General features: G+C 38.5%; 1 protein-coding gene across 1 annotated transcript in view; it reads left to right on the top strand.

Annotated features, from left to right (window-relative positions):
* The window catches only part of nnt (nicotinamide nucleotide transhydrogenase), a 62,814-nt gene that overhangs the window by 17,380 nt on the left and 24,216 nt on the right, over window positions 1-21,218 (top strand). Inside the window, exons 7-15 of the mRNA XM_052100746.1 lie at window positions 3,300-3,487; window positions 7,593-7,726; window positions 7,961-8,152; window positions 10,335-10,488; window positions 13,241-13,402; window positions 17,927-18,037; window positions 19,895-20,040; window positions 20,221-20,416; window positions 20,840-21,073. Coding sequence (XP_051956706.1) covers window positions 3,300-3,487; window positions 7,593-7,726; window positions 7,961-8,152; window positions 10,335-10,488; window positions 13,241-13,402; window positions 17,927-18,037; window positions 19,895-20,040; window positions 20,221-20,416; window positions 20,840-21,073 — 1,517 coding nt within the window. The remainder of the gene's footprint in view (window positions 1-3,299; window positions 3,488-7,592; window positions 7,727-7,960; window positions 8,153-10,334; window positions 10,489-13,240; window positions 13,403-17,926; window positions 18,038-19,894; window positions 20,041-20,220; window positions 20,417-20,839; window positions 21,074-21,218) is intronic.

Genomic DNA, 21,218 nt, shown 5'->3' with positions numbered 1-21,218 from the left:
TAAACAAATAAAACTTTAAAAACTCTGCAAAAGTTCCAACAGCTTCAGTTCCAGTAAGCCTCCACTGGGTGGCAGTATTGCATTAGTTGTGGAGTTTTTCCATCAGTTATTAAGAGATCAAGGACGTCTTGATGCCTTCTCATTCTCAAGAGTCAGAATCAGAAGCAGCTTTACTGCCAAGTATGCTTACACATACAAGGAATATGTCTTTGTGACAAAAGCATCCAGTGTACAAGTAATACAGCAAGACAGATAAAAATAAAAACATAGAAAAAATATAAGTGTATATATAGGAATGCACAATAAGACTAATAGATAGAGAGAAATATATATAACATGCACATGTACAAATACAAATCTGTTATATACAGATGCGAGGTAGTGTATGTTGGATAAATATAAATAGACTAAGCTGTGTATTGCACATAATTATTGCTCAATGGGGAATTTTATCTGTTCATGAGATGGATAGCCTGAGGGAAAAAACTGTCCTTGTGCCTGACTGTTCTGGTGCTTGGTGGTCTGTAGCGCCGTCCAGAAGGCAACTGTTTAAAAAGGTAGTGGGCTGGGTGAGTGGGTTTTTTTTTCCAGCTTTTTTCTTCACTCTTGAAGTGTACAGTTCTTGAAGAGTAGGCAGTGGGGCAACCAATAATCCTCTCCGCAGTCCTAACTGTCCTTTTGTAGTCTTCTGATATCGGATTTTGTAGCTGAACCAAACTGATATTTATTCAGACAGTTATAGATGTACAGAAGACAGATTCAATGACTGCTGAGTAGAACTGTATCAGCAGCGCCTGTGGCAGATTGAACTTCCTCAGCTGGCGAAGGATGTACAACCTCTGCTGGGCCTTTTTCACAATGGAGTCGATGTGTGTCTCCCACTTCAGGTCATGTGAGATGGTAGTGCCCAGGAACCTGAATGACTCCACTGCTGCCACAGTGCTGTTTAGCATGGTGAGCGGGGTCAATGTTGGTGTGTTCCTCATAAAGCCCACCATTATTTCCTCTGTTTTGAGTTTGTTCATCTACAGGTTATTTTGACTGCACCATTGAGTCAGCCGTTCAACCTCCCTTCTGTATACAGACTCATCGTCATCTTGGATGAGGCCGATGACAGTAGTGTCATCTGCAAACTTATGGAGCCTGACAGAGGGGTCCTTGGTGGTGTAGTCATTGGTATTTAGGGAGAAGAGTAGTGGGGAGAGTGGAGGGCACCAGTGCTGACACATACATGTGCTGGAAGTGAATTTCCCATCTCACTAGCTGCTGCCTGTCCATCGGAAAGCTGGTAATCCACTGGCAGATAGACGTGGGAACAGAGTTGGTGTAATTTAGTCTGGAGAATAGCTGGGATGATGTTGAAAGCTGAACTGAAGTCCACAAAAAGGATCTTTGCGTATGTCCCCGGTGTGTCCAGATGTTGCAGGATATTATGCAATCCCATGTTTACTGCATCATCCACAGACCGGTTTGCTCATTAAGCAGATTGAAGGGGATCTAGAAAGGGTCCAGATCTTAAGTGCAGATTGAGTAGCAGGAGTGTGGTTGCAGGAGATGTTGATGTTTGTGTAATGTGAAGGTCAGAGCAGGTGTAGGGTGTGAGACTGGGCCTTTCAAATCTACAGGATAACACATTCAAGTCGTCAGCCAGTTGTTGGTTCCCTACCGTGTTGGGGGATGGTGTCTTGAAGTTAGTAAATTATTTTAGGTCAATCCACACTGGTCCAGGGTCATTAGCTGAACTTGTTTTTCAGTTTATCAGATTAGCTTCTTTAAACCACTCTGAGTTCCTTATTCACTTAAGTTCCTGGCCTGATTGTAGATTATATTATCCCCACTTCTGTAAGTACCCTCTTTGGCCTGATGAAGCTGCCTGAGTTTTGCTGTAAACCATGGTTTGTCATTGTTGTATGTTAAGTCCTAGTAGGAATGCACATATCCTCAAAGAAACTGATGTCACAGTATCTGCAACCTCAAATACGCTCCTCCCCTACCTGCTGCATATTCAACAGAGAGGAAGAAACGGAGTCGCCCATAGGCTACCGGCAGCAAAGGAACTTATTCTATAGGCTAGATTATGCCTATGTCTATTTTTACAGGCTGTATGCAGTATGTGCAAAGCCAAAACACAATTAAATAAGGCAACTTATGATTTCGGGGGTTTACATAGGCTATTGTCTGGTTTCATATTTGTCAGTCAACTTTTCAAAATACATTCGGGGCTACACAAAACATTCGGGGCTGAAGGCCCGGCAAAATCGGCTGCCGCCGCCTCTGGTCCCAAAGCTGCTCTATGGAGAGAGCAGTATGCATCCTTTATTGTTTTGTAGCAATGATCCAAAGTATTTTTGTCTCTGGTGGGGCATAATGTACTGTCTGTATTTTGGCAGTTCACAGGTGAGGTTAGCATTATTCAAATCTCCCAGAATAATAAGTGAGTCTGGGTTTTGTTGTTCCGTGTATTTGATCTTATCAGCCAGCTGTTGCAGCGCTGCATTCATGCACGCTTGTGGAGGAGTATAAACCAGAAATAAATGAGAAACTCCTGAGGCGAGTAGAAAGGCTTACATTTGATAAAGAGTGCTTCCAAATTAGGACGGCACATCTTTAACGTTGTTACATCTGTACACCAACTTTCATTGATGTAAATGCAGGTTCCATTCTAGTTTGAAGGAAGTTTGTATTGTGCAAATGCTCACAAAAAGCCTTTGTGTATAGTGCAATACTAGCTTTTTTTTTTCTCCACAAAAATATTATTATTATTATATAGCATTTTCAAGATTTACACATTTCAGAATTGAATTAAGCAATCTTTAACTAATTTAATTGAATAAAACTTGTAAAATAATGAATAAAGTATATACGTTTTATTGATCAATTTAACTATTTAGTTTTGAAATGTAATAAATACTTATTAGAAATACTCTAAAATATTTTTTGTGTGTGATAACTGTTACATAGTATGTTTAAAAGGAAATAGTAGGAAGTGTACAAAGTAGGTGTTATTCCACTATAAATGTAACAAACAGGTGCTATGTTGTGAAATTAGCTCAAAATGCATGTGATTTGCTGTCGAGTTTTTATAAAAAGAAAAACAATTTTTGTTAAATCAACTTTTGGTAGTCCGATTAAATAATGTGTCAAAAAATCTTTACATTTTACAGCAAAAGTTGTAGAAATGTTGAATGACTTCCCACTGTATATTATCCCTTGTATGAACTCTACATCTGTTTATATGTCACTTGTCCAGCCCATCTTCGTGTCCTCCTGGTGTCTGATTCATTTTCCTCTTCCTCCAGAGCGGCTGCATTGGAGCAGTTTAAGTCGCTGGGTGCCGAACCCTTGGAGGTGGATTTTAAGGAGTCAGGGGAAGGCCAGGGCGGCTACGCTAAGGAGATGTCCAAGGAGTTTATTGAGGCAGAGTTGAAGTTGTTTGCCAAGCAGTGTTTGGATGTTGACATCCTTATCAGCACCGCGCTTATTCCCGGTATGCATACCTGCAAGACTCGCTCCCTTCCCATGCCCTCTTTTTCCATCGTACATCCTACTCTGCACTGACCGATGCAGATGAGTGATCATGCTTTTGGTGATGCTCTGAAAATGAAATTCTAATTCTGTCATTAATTAATTACTATCAAGTTGTTCTGAATGCATATAAACATTCTTTCTTACATGGAACACAAAAGGAGATGTTAGGCAGAATCTTAGGTCTCAGTCACCATTCACTTTCATTATGGAAAAGATGCAATGAAAATGGATGGTGACTGAGGCTAACATTCTGCCTACTATTAATTTCAAAACTGAGGGAATAATAGGAATATAATAGCTATCCCAAACATCCCAAAACCATTTGTGTTTGATGTTAGTGACTCAAATTACTAATTTCCTTTTAAACTAAAGCTAATGTACAGATCAAACGGCTTTGTCATTTTAGAAGTGGTGCATGTTCATCTTGAAGTAATGTTTTGCTTAGTTGAGCTCAGTTGATAGCATTTTTGGCATAATGTTGATTACCACAAATTAATTTCAACTCGTTCCCTTTTGTTTTTGTTTTTTTTAAAAAAAAAAAAAAAACAATGAGGCACTTACAATGGAAGTGAATGAGGACAATTAACTTGAATGTGACCAATTTTTGGAGGGTTTAAACCGAGAAATGTGAGTCTTAAAATTTTATAAAAGCACTTTTTTTTAAATTCATCTTTTCTGTTAAAACTCATGTATTATTTGAGCTGTCAAGTTGTTAAATTGGCATTTTAGGGGTTGTTGACATAATATCGTCATGGTAACAAAATTGTAAAATTGGCTAAATTTACACAGAAAAGTTTTAGTATGTGATTTTACCACATTAAAATCATGTTTACACGCATATACTTGATGTCTTGTGTCCCCAGTATTTTAACCCTCTGGGGTCGACGGACGCGCCGGCGAGTCCTGCTGTATTTTTTCATCATTACAGCAGAAACAACCTGAAATTCTCCGTCATTTTGGGGCATACAGATAAGTGCAAGACATCATTAGAGACTATAAAGGGTCTACTTTTATTTGTGTACACTCACAATAACAACAAAACCTTGTGTTTTGTAAAATAAAGAAAATAAAAAAGGTGAGCTGTCAGCAGTCTCTGGGTTTGTGAGCATATATCTGAAACGCGTCACAAAAATTAACTGAATATCAGCAAATACTTATCACACAAACATGAAACATATGTCTAAAGAAAGCTTAAAATGTCTACTTTTAAATAAAATAATTTAAAACAAATATTCTCCTGCAATATAGTCTGTATGAAACAAAGCGATGTACAGTTTCTCCTGGCTCAGCTAATTATCTCGAATGTGATTACACCCACCAGCAGAGGGCGCTATTCATATGCTAATGTGCTGAGGCGATCAATGCAAATGGTAAACGCCCCCGACTTTCTTAAAAACAAGTTTGTTCATTTTTCTGCGCGTTTGAAATACAGCACAATACACAAGTGAGAAAACTCCTGGATAGTGACAGTTAAAATTTTCCTCAGAAGAGCAGGACTCCGATGAACGTTTGTATTTTGAAGAGAGACTTGATCCAGCTGAGGATACAATTTCGGACGAGTAAGTCATTTAGTTTTCATTAGTTGACATGCTATTTTATATAAACATGTACATATTTTACTAGTGGGACTGTTTCCAGACTTACCAGCCAGGATTCAGATTATTGAAATTTGAAATATGACTCCTAATAAGCAAGTTTTAGTTACATTTAAATGTTGTTTCAGCTAAAGCTGGTATTTAAATTGTATGCTGTATGATATAAATATGATCCAAAAATAATATGAACGTTTATATTATATTTTATCTAGTGTTTATGCTGCCTCGTTATCATCAACAAAGCTTGTGCTTGCAAATATGTGTTCAGGTGTAAATGAGTAAAATGCACTTTAAATATGCCCATATTAGAAAATCAGCATATTATAATGATCTCTGAAGGATCATGAGACACTGAAGACTACAGTAATGATGCTGAAAATTCAGCTTTGATACCAAATTGCATTTTACAATATATTCAAATAGAAAACAATTCTTTTTAAATTGTAAAAATAGTTCAAAATATCACTGTTTTTACTGTATTTTGGATCAAATAAATCCAGTCTTTGTGAGCCGAAGAGACTTCTTTTAAACGGTAGTGTAGGTCTAAAATTTTTAGATTTTTGTAAAGTCTTTATGTAAGGAAAATGTATAGTCAAATTACTTCTTTTAACTTAAAACTTGATTTTGATCATTAAGTCTCCTCACATTCATTCCCTTTCTGTCACATTCCTCATTGATAGGCCGAGGGGAGGGGTCTTTTGTCTCCTCAGGTGTGAAATACAATCAATATTCATGATAGTTCACGCCTCCTCGCATATGAACTTTCTAACACTAAAAGTGTCTTACAAAAGATAAATTACTATATTGTTTTGATGAATGAGTGATCAGGATGGTTTTCACATCACTTTGTCGCAAAAAACTCTAGGCTAGATTCAGTTCTCAAAAGGCTTGTGGACCAATGTTATATGGCCTTATTTCAATGACTTACAAATTTAGTTTTTTCAAAAACCATGCATAAACATTTTTTTTTCTCAAAAATACAAACATGTACACACATGTTGCTCACATATTATTGTAGCCCAGTTTGTGCTGAATACAGTGTTATCAGACTTTAGCCATTTAATGTGTTTTTAAGCAACTGATAAAAGCACAAATGTCAAGGCATGTCAAAACTTCTCCAGGGCCCAAAACACCCACAGACCCCAGAGGGTTAACAAAAAATTGGCCACATTCACTTCCATTATAAGTGCCTCACTCAGATTTGTGCTTTTTTTTTTTTTTTTTTTATAAAGGTGCACTAAGTAAGATTTTAGCAAGGATTTAGCTGGCTCTTACTCTGTACCAGAATTACTAATAAAAGCTGTTGGTTTACACCAAATGTGTTTGTTTATCTTCGGTTTTGTTACTTTTAGTCTTTTATTATTTTATTTTTTTTAGCCGTCTCATATTACACACATCCCTATAACAGGCATTCTTCTATTCAATCCAAGCGAAACGCTTGTCCATGATCCACGCTGAGCACTGCAGGTCGTAGCTTTTTGTTTAATCACTCCAGCAGGGACCTCTTGTTTGGACATTTTATCTTTCTACTTTTTTCATTCTGTTTGGACTGTCTTGTGGATCATACTCCTGTTTATCAATACTGTACAATCATTGGTACCACTGATGACCATTACATGACACAGTGTCATGTGTTGGTAACATGACAGTGCCGATGATGGGGTGACCCGCTCCATGTAATATTAAACTGCTTTTATAAGGTTTTTGACATTACTGTAGTCTTCATCTCATGTGAGTCTATATCATTTTCAACATATTTCTAAAACATTTTATTCATGTCTTTGTGTAAACTTTTTTAATTGCCAAAAACTAAGTGCACCTTTTAAAGAAAATTAATTTTTGTGGTAATCAACATTATGCCACACATGCTGTCGATTTGAGCTGAGTTTAACTTGTACTGAACCCGGAACATTCCTTTTTAAGCATGCTTTGTCCCAATATTCATGACTGAAAGCTAATTGAAATCAGCCTTTGTCCATGGAAATGTTTATCAAGTTTCCCTAGTGTCATAACAGTTGCTTTGAGTCGTTCCATGCTTGAGATTGGCAGACAGCTGTCTTCTTACTCCGTGTTGCTTGCTCCGTACCGCTGGCACTTGGGAATACAGTTCCTGTGACTTTTCATGGCCATGCACATCCCTGGTATCACTCCTATGTTACATAATTTTATTTTCATCCTTGAAGCCACTATGGAGCCACTAGTAGGACTTTTTGTACACAATACAGATGTATGCACGAATTGCATACCCGAGTTTTTTTTTTTTAGCACGCTTGAATTGGTAAAACTCATACAGTTCATTTAACTTGTATCAGAAAAATCTTTTTATTTGTTTTAAAACCGACCAGCCGCAAAGCAGCTTATCTGTGTATTCGGTTGCACAGATAAAAGGCAGATCAGAGGACTCTTATTAAATGCGTATCAGTCATGGTTTTGATTTACCAGTCTCACTGTGCTGAAATGATTATGCAGGTCGGAAGGCCCCTGTGCTGATTACTAAGGAAATGGTCGAAACCATGAAAGACGGTTCAGTGGTGGTGGACCTTGCTGCAGAGGCTGGGGGTAACATCGAGACCACGGTTCCTGGAGAACTGTCAGTTCACAAGGTGAGGACATTGCAACATGCAAGGGGTCTTGCATGAGCAATATTTTTCTTGTTTATCAGGAAGGTTTGGGAATATGTTTTTCTGAGTAACTTCATGACAGCAATGCATAACATAAAATATCAGCAAAAATGTTTATACATGTTTTGGTGCTATTTACTGTATATCTGTGCTTGTTTCTATGACTAACGGTTTCATAATTTTTTAAAAAAATGCTAGAACTTTTCTGTCCCATAGGGTGTGATCCACATCGGCTACACTGATCTCCCAAGTCGCCTCCCAACTCAGGCCAGCACATTGTACTCCAACAACATCATCAAACTTATTCGTGCCATCAGTCCAGACAAGGACATTTTTTACTTTGATGTCAAAAATGAGTTTGACTATGGCACCATGGACCACGTCATTCGAGGTTCAATAGTTATGCAGGTAAAGCATTTCCCACGGAACCCCAAACATTTTAAGCTTTTAAAGTAATTATTCAAGAGCCCGTAATGAAATAAATGGGGCTTTACATTTCAGTTACAGCAGCAATTAAACATTACAAATCATAATATAAAAACATTTAAGAAGTAATGTAATGCAAAATGCTTAAATTGTTGACATTCTTTAATGTGTGATTATTAGATATTGTTATGCTAATAGGCTTGTTAAATTTAAAGGGGTAGTTCACCCAAAAATTAAGTCTTATTTACTCACCCTCATGATATACCAGGTGTGTATGAATTTCTTTCTTCTGCTGAGCAAATTTGAAGAAAGTCTTGTCTCATTAGATCCTTAAAATGAAAGTTGATGATGATTTCTCTTTTGAAGCTCCAAAAATCGCGGTTAAAGCATATATCTGCGGTTAAATTAATGTCTTCTAAATTGATATGATCGCTTTTGTTTCGAAAATAGATACATTTAAGTACTTTTTTTTTTTTTCTGTATACCAACGATTCCGGTGAGCTTCACGAGAGGGTGGAGTCCAAGCGGTCTCCTGTGTGATGTATTCGCTTTGCCATGACACAGACATAATCTCAGGTTCTACACTCGGTTGAGACATCCAGAATAAGCACACAAACGCACCATTGTGAGTAAAGAAACGGATCAAAACCAACCAAGCTACAGTACAGCATTCCTCCTCACTTGTAAACGGCGCTGCTCATGTCACACATGTGTCAGTTCCCACGTCTCGCATGCCAACGCAATAATAGTACATGCATACCGCTGCAGAACGGAAGCAATGGTTTATAGTTAAGAAAGTACTTGCATATAGATCTTTTTCACACCAAAAGTGATCATGTCACTTTAGAAGATTTTTGGAGCTTCAAAAGTGAAATCACCATCCACTTGCATTTCAATGTCATACTGAGTGAAGATATTTTGTCTAATTTTCTTCAAATGTGTTCTGGGAAAGTAAGACATTCATACACACCTGGGATATCATGAGGGTGAGTAAACAATGAGAGAATTTTCATTTTTGGGCATACGGTCCCTTTAATAGGCTATTAATTCCATGCTGTCAGAGTTTGAATATGAAGTAAATCTGTCATTAAAATGTATTTGGTTATTAATCTACTAAAGATATCCAGCCAAATACTTTTTATTATTTTCTTGTCAGTATTGCCATTTGATTAATATTAAGGATATAACGGACAGCAGCAGGTCTATTAGGTTGCATTTACACATTGCACACTTCAGATATTATAAGATTATTGTCCTGTCTGCATACACTCACGTAATACAGTGCAATAATGGCTGTTTACACATTAATATGGCATCATGGCAGATTTAGTCTCTTCAAGAGGGGCATTTTGACTAAGAAGTGTATTTGACTGTTAACTGCATTCAGCGAGACATGAGCGCACACGCGCAGATATACGCATGTGAGCGTTTGAAAACAGCTGGCTGTACTCGCAACACAAGGGTACAACATTTGTTCTTGGTACTGCCAGTACTTCGCTAGCAATTAAATAAAAAACATTTAATATGTATAATATACCCTTTTCTGCCAATGTTGGAATGCCCAATTCCCACTACTTTAGTATGTTCTCATGGTGGCTCGGTTACTCGCCTCAATCCAGGTGATGGATTCATCACGTGGCTCATTGTGCATGATACCGCAGAGACTCTGCATGTGGAGGCTCATGCTAAACTCTGCGATCAATGCACAACTTGCCACGCACCCCCATTGAGAGCGAACCACTAATCGTGGCCAGGAGGAGGTTATCTCATGTGACTCTATCATCCCTAGCAACCGGGCCAATTTGGTTGCTTGGGAGACCTGGATGGAGTCACTAAGCTCACCCTGGATTTGAACTCGCAACTCCCGGGGTGGTAGTCGGCATCAATACTCGCTAAGCTACCCAGGCCCCCCAGCAATTAAAATATTGAACTGAGCAGAGATTCCTTGGCACCCCTAACCGGTCATGGCAGCATGCAGTTTGGGAACCACCACACTAGTGACACAGACATTTCACACTTTGGCTGCTTAAAATGCCTTGGTAAAGCTGAAAGATGTGAGCAATTTTAAAGGTATGACTTAATGTCATTCTGTCACTAGTTTAGCTGTCAAGCAGATGAGTGTTGGTGTAATTTAAATGTTGGCTCTCCATCTTTCTGTCTGCAGGATGGAAAAATACTTTTCCCTGCACCACAGCCTCAAAACATCCCAGTGGCTGCACCTCCAAAACAAAAGAGTGTCCATGAGCTGGAGAAAGAAAAGGCTGCCACTGTCTCCCCCTTCAGAGCCACTCTAAACACTGCTGGGCTTTACACCGGAGGTAAATCACAGTCCGGCTGCCCTCCCTCTTCCTGCTGATCTCTCTTGGTCCCCTGGGGCTAATATGAAAGCAGCTCCCCATGTATTTTAAGAGGAAAAGGTGGCTGCATTGGCGGTTTCTTTCATTCAACTATGGTAATAAGGATATCACATGTTTAATATGGCCCCTTTATTGCCTTAATTGCCTAGATTAATTCGATTTTTATTTGAAAATAAAAAGTAACAGTCAGTATCTGGAGTGGCCCTTGCAAGGTCCAAGACATTTCTGGGGGGAATGGACCTAGCCCTCACACTCCTATCCAACAGGTCCCAGACGTGCACAATGGGATTGAGATCCGGGCTCTTCGCTGGCCATGGCAGAACACTGACATTCCTTTCTTGCAGGAAATCATGCACAGAATGAGCAGTATGGCTGGTGGCATTGTCATGTTGGAGGATATATCAAAGTGGCATTCAACTGATCACAAAGTATAGTCAAGATATTACTGTTGTAAAAAACCGCACCATCACTATTTGAAAAAAATCATTTTTGATCAAATCTAGACACCCCATTTCCTGCAGTCATCACTCCAACAGCTTATCCTTGAGTGATCATGTTAAATTGTTAATTTTGTACTAGAAAATCACTTGACATTATATCAAACACAGTTGAAAGCTATTTGGATTGTTAAATGAAGCTTTACATTGTCTTTGTGTTTGTTTTTGAGTTGCCACAGTATGCAATAAATGGCAAAAAAAGAAACAGCTTTCTCTAGAAACTCATCAGTCAATCATTGTTTTGAGAAATGAAGTCTATACAATGCTTGAAATTGAAAGACAAAGGTCAACTGGCTCTAACAAGGACAGAAAGAGATGTGGAAGGCCAGATGTACAACAAAACAAGAGGATTAGTACATCAGAGTCTCTAGTTTGAGAAATAGATGCCTCACATTTCCTCAGCTGACAGCTTCATTGAATTCTACCTGCTCAACACCAGTTTCATGTACAACAGTAAAGAGGAGACTCAGGGGTGCAGGCCTCATGGGAAGAATTGCAAAGAAAAAAGACACTTTTGAAACAGAAAAACAATAAGAAAAGGTTAGACTGGGCAAAAAACACAGACATTAGACAACAGATAATTGGAAAATAGTGTTATGGATTTAACCCCATTGAGCTTTTGTGGGATCAGCTAGACTGTAAGGTGCGTGAGAAGTGCCCGACAAGACATCTATGGCAGGTGCTACAGGAAGTGTTGGGAGAAATGTCACCTGAGTATCTGGACAAACTTGACCGCTAGAATGCTAAGGATCTGCAAAGCTGTTATTGCTGCACGTGGAGGATTTTTTGATGGGAAATCTTTGAAGTAGTTTAAGTAATTTTTCACATTATTAATGTCCTGACTATTGTGATCAGTTGAATGCCACTTTGGTGAATAAAAGTAAGAATCTGTAATAACATCTGTACATTATTCCAAACTTTTGGCCGCCAGTGTATGTAATGCTCCTGTGTGAGACGCTGAAAAAACAAATCACATAAAATGATTTTCAGATTAAACAATAAATGTGGACCTCATGTTAAAGACCCCTGCAACCATCTTCATTGCTTGGAAATCACAGAAATGGCAGCTCTTCTGTTTGGTGCACTCCCCCAATGTATTTAGACTCAAAAGCCCTGATAAACAAAACTAGACAAATTAATTCTATTAGTTGCAGACGGCCAGGGCACTTGTGTGAGGAGAGACGGCACTGGCGAAACATCAAAGAATTCACTTCCTCAGACAAGCCACAAATACAAGTTGCATGTAAATAAACACCGGCTGATAAACAAACATGCAAATGTGATCTTCCTTCCCTTTCATGGTGTGCCTTATCTGTATGAATGTAGCTACAGAGAATCCTGACTTGCCCCAAAGACCGAAAATCGATGCCTTTTGAAATCAGAATTGATCACATAATTGCGGCACAAGTGGTTTTGTTTTCCATACCACCTTGGCATTTTTTGGCTTCTGATTGCCAGGAAACTGGAATGATAAATGTAGGGTTATATTCACCTTTTCCTTCCGCAGTGAATGTCTGGCTTTTGTGAGTTGTCAATACAGGGGTGCCAGTTCAGCCTACCTGTACATTTGTAAATGGTAGTGTTTCATATATAGACACAAAAATATGCAATATAGACCAAAAAAATTAAAATCTAATTTTCACTGTTATCAGTATGCCACATGTTTTCGTCCTTATACTATTCATACATTTTACATTTAAAAACTTTCAGTGCTTCTAAACCCATTTCAGGTGGAGAAAGAAATAGTCTTTACGTAAGTGATAGATATTAGTGTCTGCCATTTCTTTATGCATTATTTTTCTTTATTTTTCCACCTTCCAGATTGCTGTTCTGTTCTTTCATACTGGTACCTTTTTTGTGCACTTCATTCTGATTAACAGAACATGTACACCAGTTATAATGGGAATATACAGCACCTTACTGCAGTTTAAACCTGGCACATGCTCGTATCATCTGCGACTAATTGTGCAGTCCTAGTGCTCCCCTACTATGAATTTGGTGGACAGCTACAGAGCTGATTATTCTCTCTTCTGCATTCTAAAACCCTTTATTTTATTAAGAGAAGAAAAAGACAAAAACAAAAAACAAACAAACAATAGAGCTACCAAAAACTTAATTAACTTATTCCCTACCGAAAAAAAAAGAACTGATATCAGATACCAAACCTTTTGTACAATAAAATGTTTGTTGAAACCAAATTTCTTATTTGTTCTCAGGTCTGGCTTCAATGATTGGTCTTGGGCTTTGTGCTCCTCATGCTGCTTTCAGTCAGATGGTTACAACCTTTGGCCTGGCAGGAATTGTAGGATACCACACCGTATGGGGCGTTTCTCCTGCTCTTCACTCCCCACTTATGTCGGTTACAAATGCCATTTCAGGTAAGTTACTTAAAACAAACCCCAGAATACATAAATCCTAGATGATTTGTTTTAACAAGCTGTTTTAACTTTGACAAAGTCATTTGTATTTGTATAGCACTTTTCACAACATGCAGTTTAAAAGCAGCTTTACAGAAGTTCATGCATAAACAGAAAATGAAACTGTAAAATCTGTAGAGTCATCATTGTGTAGTTTGATTAAATGATTGTAAATTGTGTATAAATATAAATTATTAAATAATAACTTTATTTAGAACCCCATTGAGCAAACCAAAGTTGAATGTGGCAAAGAGCACAACACTCTAACTCTGTCGGTTGATGAAGAAAAATAACCTTGGGAGAAACCAGGCTCACTGTGAGGGCCATTAGTTATTAATGTGCAGTGGAAGTCATGATTTTTTTTACATGAAATCAGAATTGACCCTATTTAGTTTCTTAAGGTTTCTGTTAATAAACATCAAAACATTCCTGGTTGTATTCTGCATTATTTATCAGTGTATGTCATTCCAAAGGAAAAAGAAAGTTTGTCTTTTGTAATCTGTCTAAATGATCTTGCTCTGCCTCTGTGCATTAAATGGAAAAGGAAAGTAGTGCCAGTCACTTAGGCTATCCAAGCTATTGGTTTGCAATTTTGACTTTAAAGCCTGGCTCAGGTTTGGTATGGAACACCCACTTTTATAAATCCAATCAACTCCCGATGGATAAGTCCTGTCAAAATTTTTTTATTTACTCATTCAATTTCACTTGAAAATGTGACATTATGGAAGTAAAATGGGTTGATAGTTGTGTTTTTATCTTGACTTACGGTAAATTATCAACTGAAACCGTATAATATTCTAAGGTCATCCTACATAAGCCTACTAATGAAGCTCCTACTAAAGAAACGAAGTATCAGTTGCTGCAGTGAAAGGTGGAAAGTTTTCCATGTATGCCAGTAATGCCACAATATTTTTGTCCAAAGTTAGCCTGGCTGTAGTTATGAAAGTGCTTCAAAAAGAAAAAAATGGTTTTCTTTGGTATCTAAAAAATTTTATTTTTTTTTTTTGCTTTTTTTTTTTTTCCTCTACATCAGAGTTTTCCCTTCAGCTACAGGGGGTTCTCAAGTGGGTGTGAATTTCCCACTTGCTTTAATGAGCAGAAAATGTCACCTAATGCACCTAAAGGAGATTTAATTATTTTTCTTCTTCCCACCATTGAGTTAGTGTCTTTTGACAGGCTGAGGTAGCCCACCCATTAAGTTCTTCATTAATCTAGATGTGAGAGCCCAGGCTTCAGTAGTCTAATGAAGTAGAGGATGTAACCATCAGCCAGGCCTTAAGTCTAGAAAAGGTTTCCTTTTTTTAACAAGTATTTGGTGGTCTACATTAAAGAGTCGTTTATGTCAAGAGAGCTGTAAACTTTAGATTGAGAGTGTTGGGGAATCAACTGAAGCAATTATTTCTTTTCGACCTACTGCACAGTTCCTTTTGAATTCGTTTATTAGTCTTGTGGAGACAGTCTCTTGCTTTTTCACCTTGTCTTATATGTGTATGAGGTGTTAACGCTACATATTTGAAACTTATTGAACTTTGTGTCTTTCACAGGACTGGAAATGTGAGTCCATTGTGGGATTTGCTTATTACTGTGCCAGAAGTAATAAAGCTCACACAAAAAGTTACCGAGACGTTAAGACACTAATGTGGAATTTCTGTCCCTCATTGAAAGTGTGGGAGAACTTTTCCAGAAGCATAAAGTTACTTTTGATTTTGCTCTTGATGGAGTAGAGTTCCTCTCAAGCTCTTTAATCTACCTGAAACAGGTGAATCAGAGTTATCTACTGTCTCCATATATCAATACAGGACTATTTGAACATTTGAAGATCTGATCTAAGGAATCTTGTGGATGAAGTTAGGCTATTGGATATTGGTTTTGGGTCCATTTAGGCAATATGACCATGACTCACTGAATGTGTCATTGCTTAAAAAAGCCCCTCTTTCCAAATACCTCATAGCTTTCACCATCTTTGATCATCATGGTGGATCTTTGATGGCACAGACAGTCTGAAATTTTATCCAGCTTGGAATAATAGAAAATTAGGATAAAACAAAATCTGCTTGTACATTTCAAATGGTCTCAAACGTCTTTTATTTTATATCTGAGGGTTTTTTTTTTTAATACAGATATCCAGATTTCTGCATGTGTGTGGTGGTGCATGCCTGCGGTGGTTTACAAATTTTCTGTTGCATTTCCTGCAGCATTGTGGTAGAGTGCACTTGGCTCATGAATCTAGTTTGTGATCAATTGTAACTTCGGAATTGCCAAGTATTAGGAAATGCTTAGCAACAGTTACAAACCTCATTGACTTAAGAGACCACTAACTAACAGGGCCACATCAGGTTTGTTCAGTCAAGAGTCGACACTTCAGAAGCATTTCAAAGTGATTTTAAAGAGGTGATTCTTATCAGATTTCCCTTTGGGATTCCAGTGTTGCTCTTGTTAATCACCGATCAAAACGAGTTACAAATGACTTGTTTTGAGCACTGCGAGCACTGAACCAGCATGAAGCATATTGCAGGGGATACAGGGGATCTCAACCTTTTTTGGTCTGCAACCAGTTTTTTTAGGTTCCAAAATAAAATGTAAGGATCTCACTGGTGGAAAATTATGTACTTAAAGAGACAGTTCACCCAAAAATTTTAATTCTCTCATTTACTCGTCCTCATGCCATCACAGATATCTGCAGAATACGAATGAAGATTTTTAGAGGAATAATTCAGCTATGTTGGTCCATGTGAATACAATGTGAATAGGAGCTAAAAGTTTGACGCTCCAAAAAGCACAAAGGCGTCAAAAGTAATCCAAAAGGGACTCCGGTGTTTTTAATCCATATTTTCAGAAGTGATATGATAGGTGTGGGTGAGAAACGGATCAATATTTAAGTCCTTTTTGCTTGAAATTTGTCTCCTTGCCCAGTAGGGGGCGGTATGCATGAAGAATATGAATCACCAAAAACACAAGATGAAGAATTTTAAAGTGATCCTGTTTCTCACCCACACTTATCATATCCCTTCTGAAGACATCGATTTAACCACTGGAGTCTTATGGATAATTTTATGCTGACTTTTGTGATTTTTGGAGTTTATTTGGCATCCATTCACTTGCAGTGTGTGGACCTACAGAGTAGAGAAATTCTTCTAAAAACCTTAATTTGAGTTCAGCAGATGAAAGAAAGTCATACACATCTGGGATAGCATAAGGGCAAGTAAATCAAGAGAATTTTCATTTTTGGGTGAACTATTCCTTTAAAGCAGGGGTATAAATTAAAGTTATGAGATCCGGTCTCTACATTTCCTTCCCAGCAGAGGTCTGGATAATATGTAGCGTACATGGTGTCAGTAGTCATATGGCTATGAAATTATATAATATTGTTTTTATAACTTGCCACATTGGCAGCAATAGAAGCCTACTATGTAAATAAATAAATAAATAGTAAATCCTAAACAGTTAAAATAGTCTCTTCAATCTGAATATCAGCAGTACAGTTTTTGTTTTTAAATATTTTTACATTCAGAATATATATAGAATGTGTATGGGATATAGGAGGACTTTTGTAGGGATTTCCCCTGAGAGAAAATGTATAAAAATGTTTGTCTGAATTGACCATTTTTCCTTAAAGTGAGAATCTATGAACAAACAAACAATTTACATAACAGCGAAGCATTAAAATACTACTTGCTTAAAGTATAAATAGGCTTTCCTTGCCATCCACGATGACATCTCTGATTTTCACAAAATTGGAACAATGTTTTTTTTATTATAAAAAGGCTCCTAACATCAGGTTTTTTGCGGCACCTCATGTCATGCAGAGACCAAGAATTAGTGCTTTATTCCCATTTTAGAGAGAAATATTTCTCCGCGTGTCTACATGTATGCTCACACAATCACTTAGCCAAGCCAGGTGTCCGATATCTAGCACTAAGATTTAGATTTCGGTACGGATTGAAGTGTCCGCCTATTGAATACCCCTGCTTTAAAGGTTGCCCATAATATGAATAATGTAATAAACCAAACCCAAATTAATTTCTCTTTTCTGTTGAAAACGACAACAAAAAGGTTTCTTGGGAGAATGTTGTTCGTTTTAGTCACCTTTCACTTACAATTAACACGAATGGTGATTGAGTATAAAATTCTGTCTCCTTTCTATGTTCCATGGAAGAAAGTCATGGGGATTTGGAACAACATGAGGGGAATGACAGAACTTTCCCTTTAAGTATAAGAACACCTATTTAGTCATTATTGTATGTCACATTGTAGTGTAATATTTTAAGCACAGAAGATTACTGCAACACTAACTATAGGATGTCTTGTTTTTCTCACTTGGATTAAAGCAAATCCTGCAGCAGATACAATTTCCATGAAATGTGCCAAATTGACCAGATGTTTTCCAGTATGCGCTTTATTAGTCAACAGTTCTAGCAAGTTATTTAAATTTGTGTGCACAGCCTTTATCTCCCATGAACTAGCAGTGTCTGCATGTGTTTGCAGGCTTGACAGCTGTTGGTGGCCTCTCCCTCATGGGTGGTGAATACCTCCCCAGCAACACAGCCGAGACCCTGGCTGTCCTGGCTGCTTTCATCTCTTCTGTCAACATTGCTGGTGAGTGCACACAACACATGATCCCATACCTGGCAACAGTAAAAGAAAAGATAAAACATTGCTCAAGCCAACTCTTTAAGAGGTGTTTTTCTATGTAAACGTGCACTAGATAGACATCTTTGACCATTGTGTCGTGTCTCTAGCTGGGATCAGGGCATTTTGTAGGAGTCTTAAAACATCAAAGGGCAATGAGCCTTGTAGTGTGTACTTGGCTTAAAATATAAAAGTCTGGAAGTTTAGTAAGATTACAGATGCCAGCTGGGGAGTGCTCTGTACTTCTGCTGCCCTGTGCTCTCTGGCAGCCCTGCATCTTGTGTTCAAGAGAAGAGTGGCATATTCCCTTCACTCTAGGTGGAATGGTTTAGTCTGGGTGGAGCAGGCAAACTTCACACCTGAAACAGGAAATCAGCGTGGCAGTTTTGGTTGAAAGTGCCTTGGCCTTTCATAAATCAGTCTGCTCAAAAACAACCAGAAAGGCCATTAAGGAGGAAAAGGAGAAAAATGGATTTGAATGGGCAGGTGGCCAAAATGCCATCCCGAATCCAGTGACCCCTCCATCCTGTTGAATTCTACATCTGAAATGCTGGTCCGGTGGGCCAAGACACCCAGCCAGGTCACATGGTGTGTTAGTGATTTAGTGGCATGCTACTAGGTTATTACAGACATTTTTATCATGCTCTAATGTTTAGTATGTGTTCCAGTTCTCGTAAAGTGTCTGAATTTATATATTTATCTTCTCAGAAGGCAGGTGTTTAATTTCAGTTTAAAGATGGTTATTGTTATTTCCATTTCTCATAGACTGTGTTTCATCCCATAGTCCCATTACCCATAAACCTGTGGCAGTTAGAAATATGGAGATTCTGGTCCCTTTTTTCCCTATGCTCTTCTCTGCTATTTCTTATTGTTACAAGTGTATGCAGGGAAAAAATAACAACTGCCCTCTCCAATTTAATTTCAATAAAAGACTAGGAATTTATGGTGAACCTGCTCCATTTATGACAGGAATGAAAACATATTTTATTCTTTGGCCCGGCTATGATGTCTGGATATCCCTCTTATTTAATTGTGGGAAAACGGAACATTCTTTTAAATGCTGTATACATTGTGTTCGACAGTCTGAGTGCATTTACTTCTGAGTTCAAGTATTTTAATGGAATCCTCCGAGGAATGGGTCGCCAAGGTTTGAGTGAAACTGGATATCCTTCTGAGTTTGAAATGAAAAGCTTTGGTTTGGTAATCGTCCTAGTAAGTTGCTTTGGTCAGATGGTGCAAGCCAGGAAAAGGAACGTAAATGTAATCACATAGCAGTTTAAAAATACTTCACTAATGAGCAGCCGATGAGTGACTCCCCTCATTAATCATGGAATCATTTAGTGACTCCTCAATTAGGATGTTTTACACAAGTTTAAATAAAATAATCAGGGGTCTGCTGATACAATATTATTTCGACATATGTGTGGTGATAGAATAATATGTGATTCTTTCAATGTAGCATATTACAAATGAAAACTGAGATATTGCAGTCGTTTCTAATTAATTGAATTATTTGTGCTTTGCGCTTCCTTTTTTACTTCGTCGCACAACCATAGTAGTGTAGAGCATAGGCACGTCAGTTCCAGTTAAAAAAATAGATGAACTTGACCTAATGCGGCTGTACATTTAGTTTTACACACATTTTAGTGCCACAAATGTGAATGGGAAATATGTGACATAAATATATAGATTTTTGACAAGAATATTGATAAAGTATTGAAAAGAGGTAAACACCCCCAGCTGACTTCATATTGAAACATACAAAGCTTAGAATGACAGCATAAACCTGATAAGTGTGATCTTACCATCTATTTGTTTAATCAGGTGGTTTCTTGGTCACTCAGAGGATGTTGGACATGTTCAAGCGGCCCACTGATCCTCCAGAGTACAACTACTTGTATCTTCTTCCTGCTGGTCTGTTTGTTGGTGGCTATGGGGTGGCTCTTCAAACCGGCTACAACATTGAGCAGGTAAGAGAGCGTCACTTTGGTCAGTGTTACTTCAAGGCCCCCCATTTTACAACATAATATTTTAAAGTCCCTTCCCCTTGAAAACAAGGAGTGTCAATAGATAAAAATAATCATAACTGTGCTTTTTTGGGGTTATGCAGTATATCTTCACTTCCTGTAAACCTTTTTCTCTTTGTGCAGATGATGTACTTGGGTTCTGGGTTGTGCTGCGTGGGGGCTCTGGGTGGTCTGTCCAACCAGTCCACAGCCCGTCTCGGTAACGCCCTGGGCATGATCGGAGTGGCCGGTGGCATTGCTGCCACATTTGGCGTGTTGAAACCTTCTCCTGAGCTTATGGCACAGATGAGTGCAGCCATGGCTGTGGGTGGCAGTGCCGGTGAGTATGTGTGTTTGTTACTCTTGAGTCAGAGGCCTTTTGAATCTCAGAGTGTGTGTATGTAAATTGGAAATGACCTAGTGATTTGCCCCACAACCCCAGGTAATGGTCATCAGGTCGTGTGAGTCACACAGCACGGGATCGCTCTTTGTAGCCAGTTTTGTCTAATCTAAATTGCTAATTATTCCTGGAAACCTGCTGGAACGGAGTTTAAACCATCCTGATTTGCCCTAGCTCAAACCAAATGTCTGCTTGATTCCAGATGCTAACTTCCAGCCGGAGGCCTCAGCCCACCCCAAACATGCCCTCTGCACACCCCTCCCCCAACCTGCACTCCAGACATGAATCAACACACACACCGCTACATCGGATGTTTACCAGCATGCCTAAATTCTCTGCTTCTTGTTCTCTTTACCTTTGCAGGTTTGGCCATTGCCAAGAAGATCCAGATCTCAGATCTGCCACAGCTCGTAGCTGCTTTCCACAGTCTGGTGGGTATGGCGGCTGTGCTCACCTGCGTGGCAGAGTACATGGTGGAGTACCCCCACTTTGCAACTGATCCTGCAGCCAACTTCACCAAGATCGTGGCCTACCTTGGGACCTACATTGGTGGAGTCACCTTTAGTGGCTCTCTGGTGGCTTATGGCAAACTTCAAGGTCTTATTTGCTTTTATCATTTAACATAATTTGCTTTTGTTGCTGATATGGAAGTTTGATCCTCTGCATTTGTCTCCAAAAATGTGAAAGCTTCATATATTCGTAATGGACCGGTTGGTTACCCTAAACTACTTCTGACTTAATC

The sequence above is a fragment of the Xyrauchen texanus genome, chromosome 31 (genome assembly GCF_025860055.1).
Source record: "Xyrauchen texanus isolate HMW12.3.18 chromosome 31, RBS_HiC_50CHRs, whole genome shotgun sequence".
NCBI lineage: Eukaryota > Metazoa > Chordata > Actinopteri > Cypriniformes > Catostomidae > Xyrauchen > Xyrauchen texanus.
Note: the sequence above shows the minus strand (reverse complement) of the source record. Positions and strands in the feature narration are given on the sequence as shown.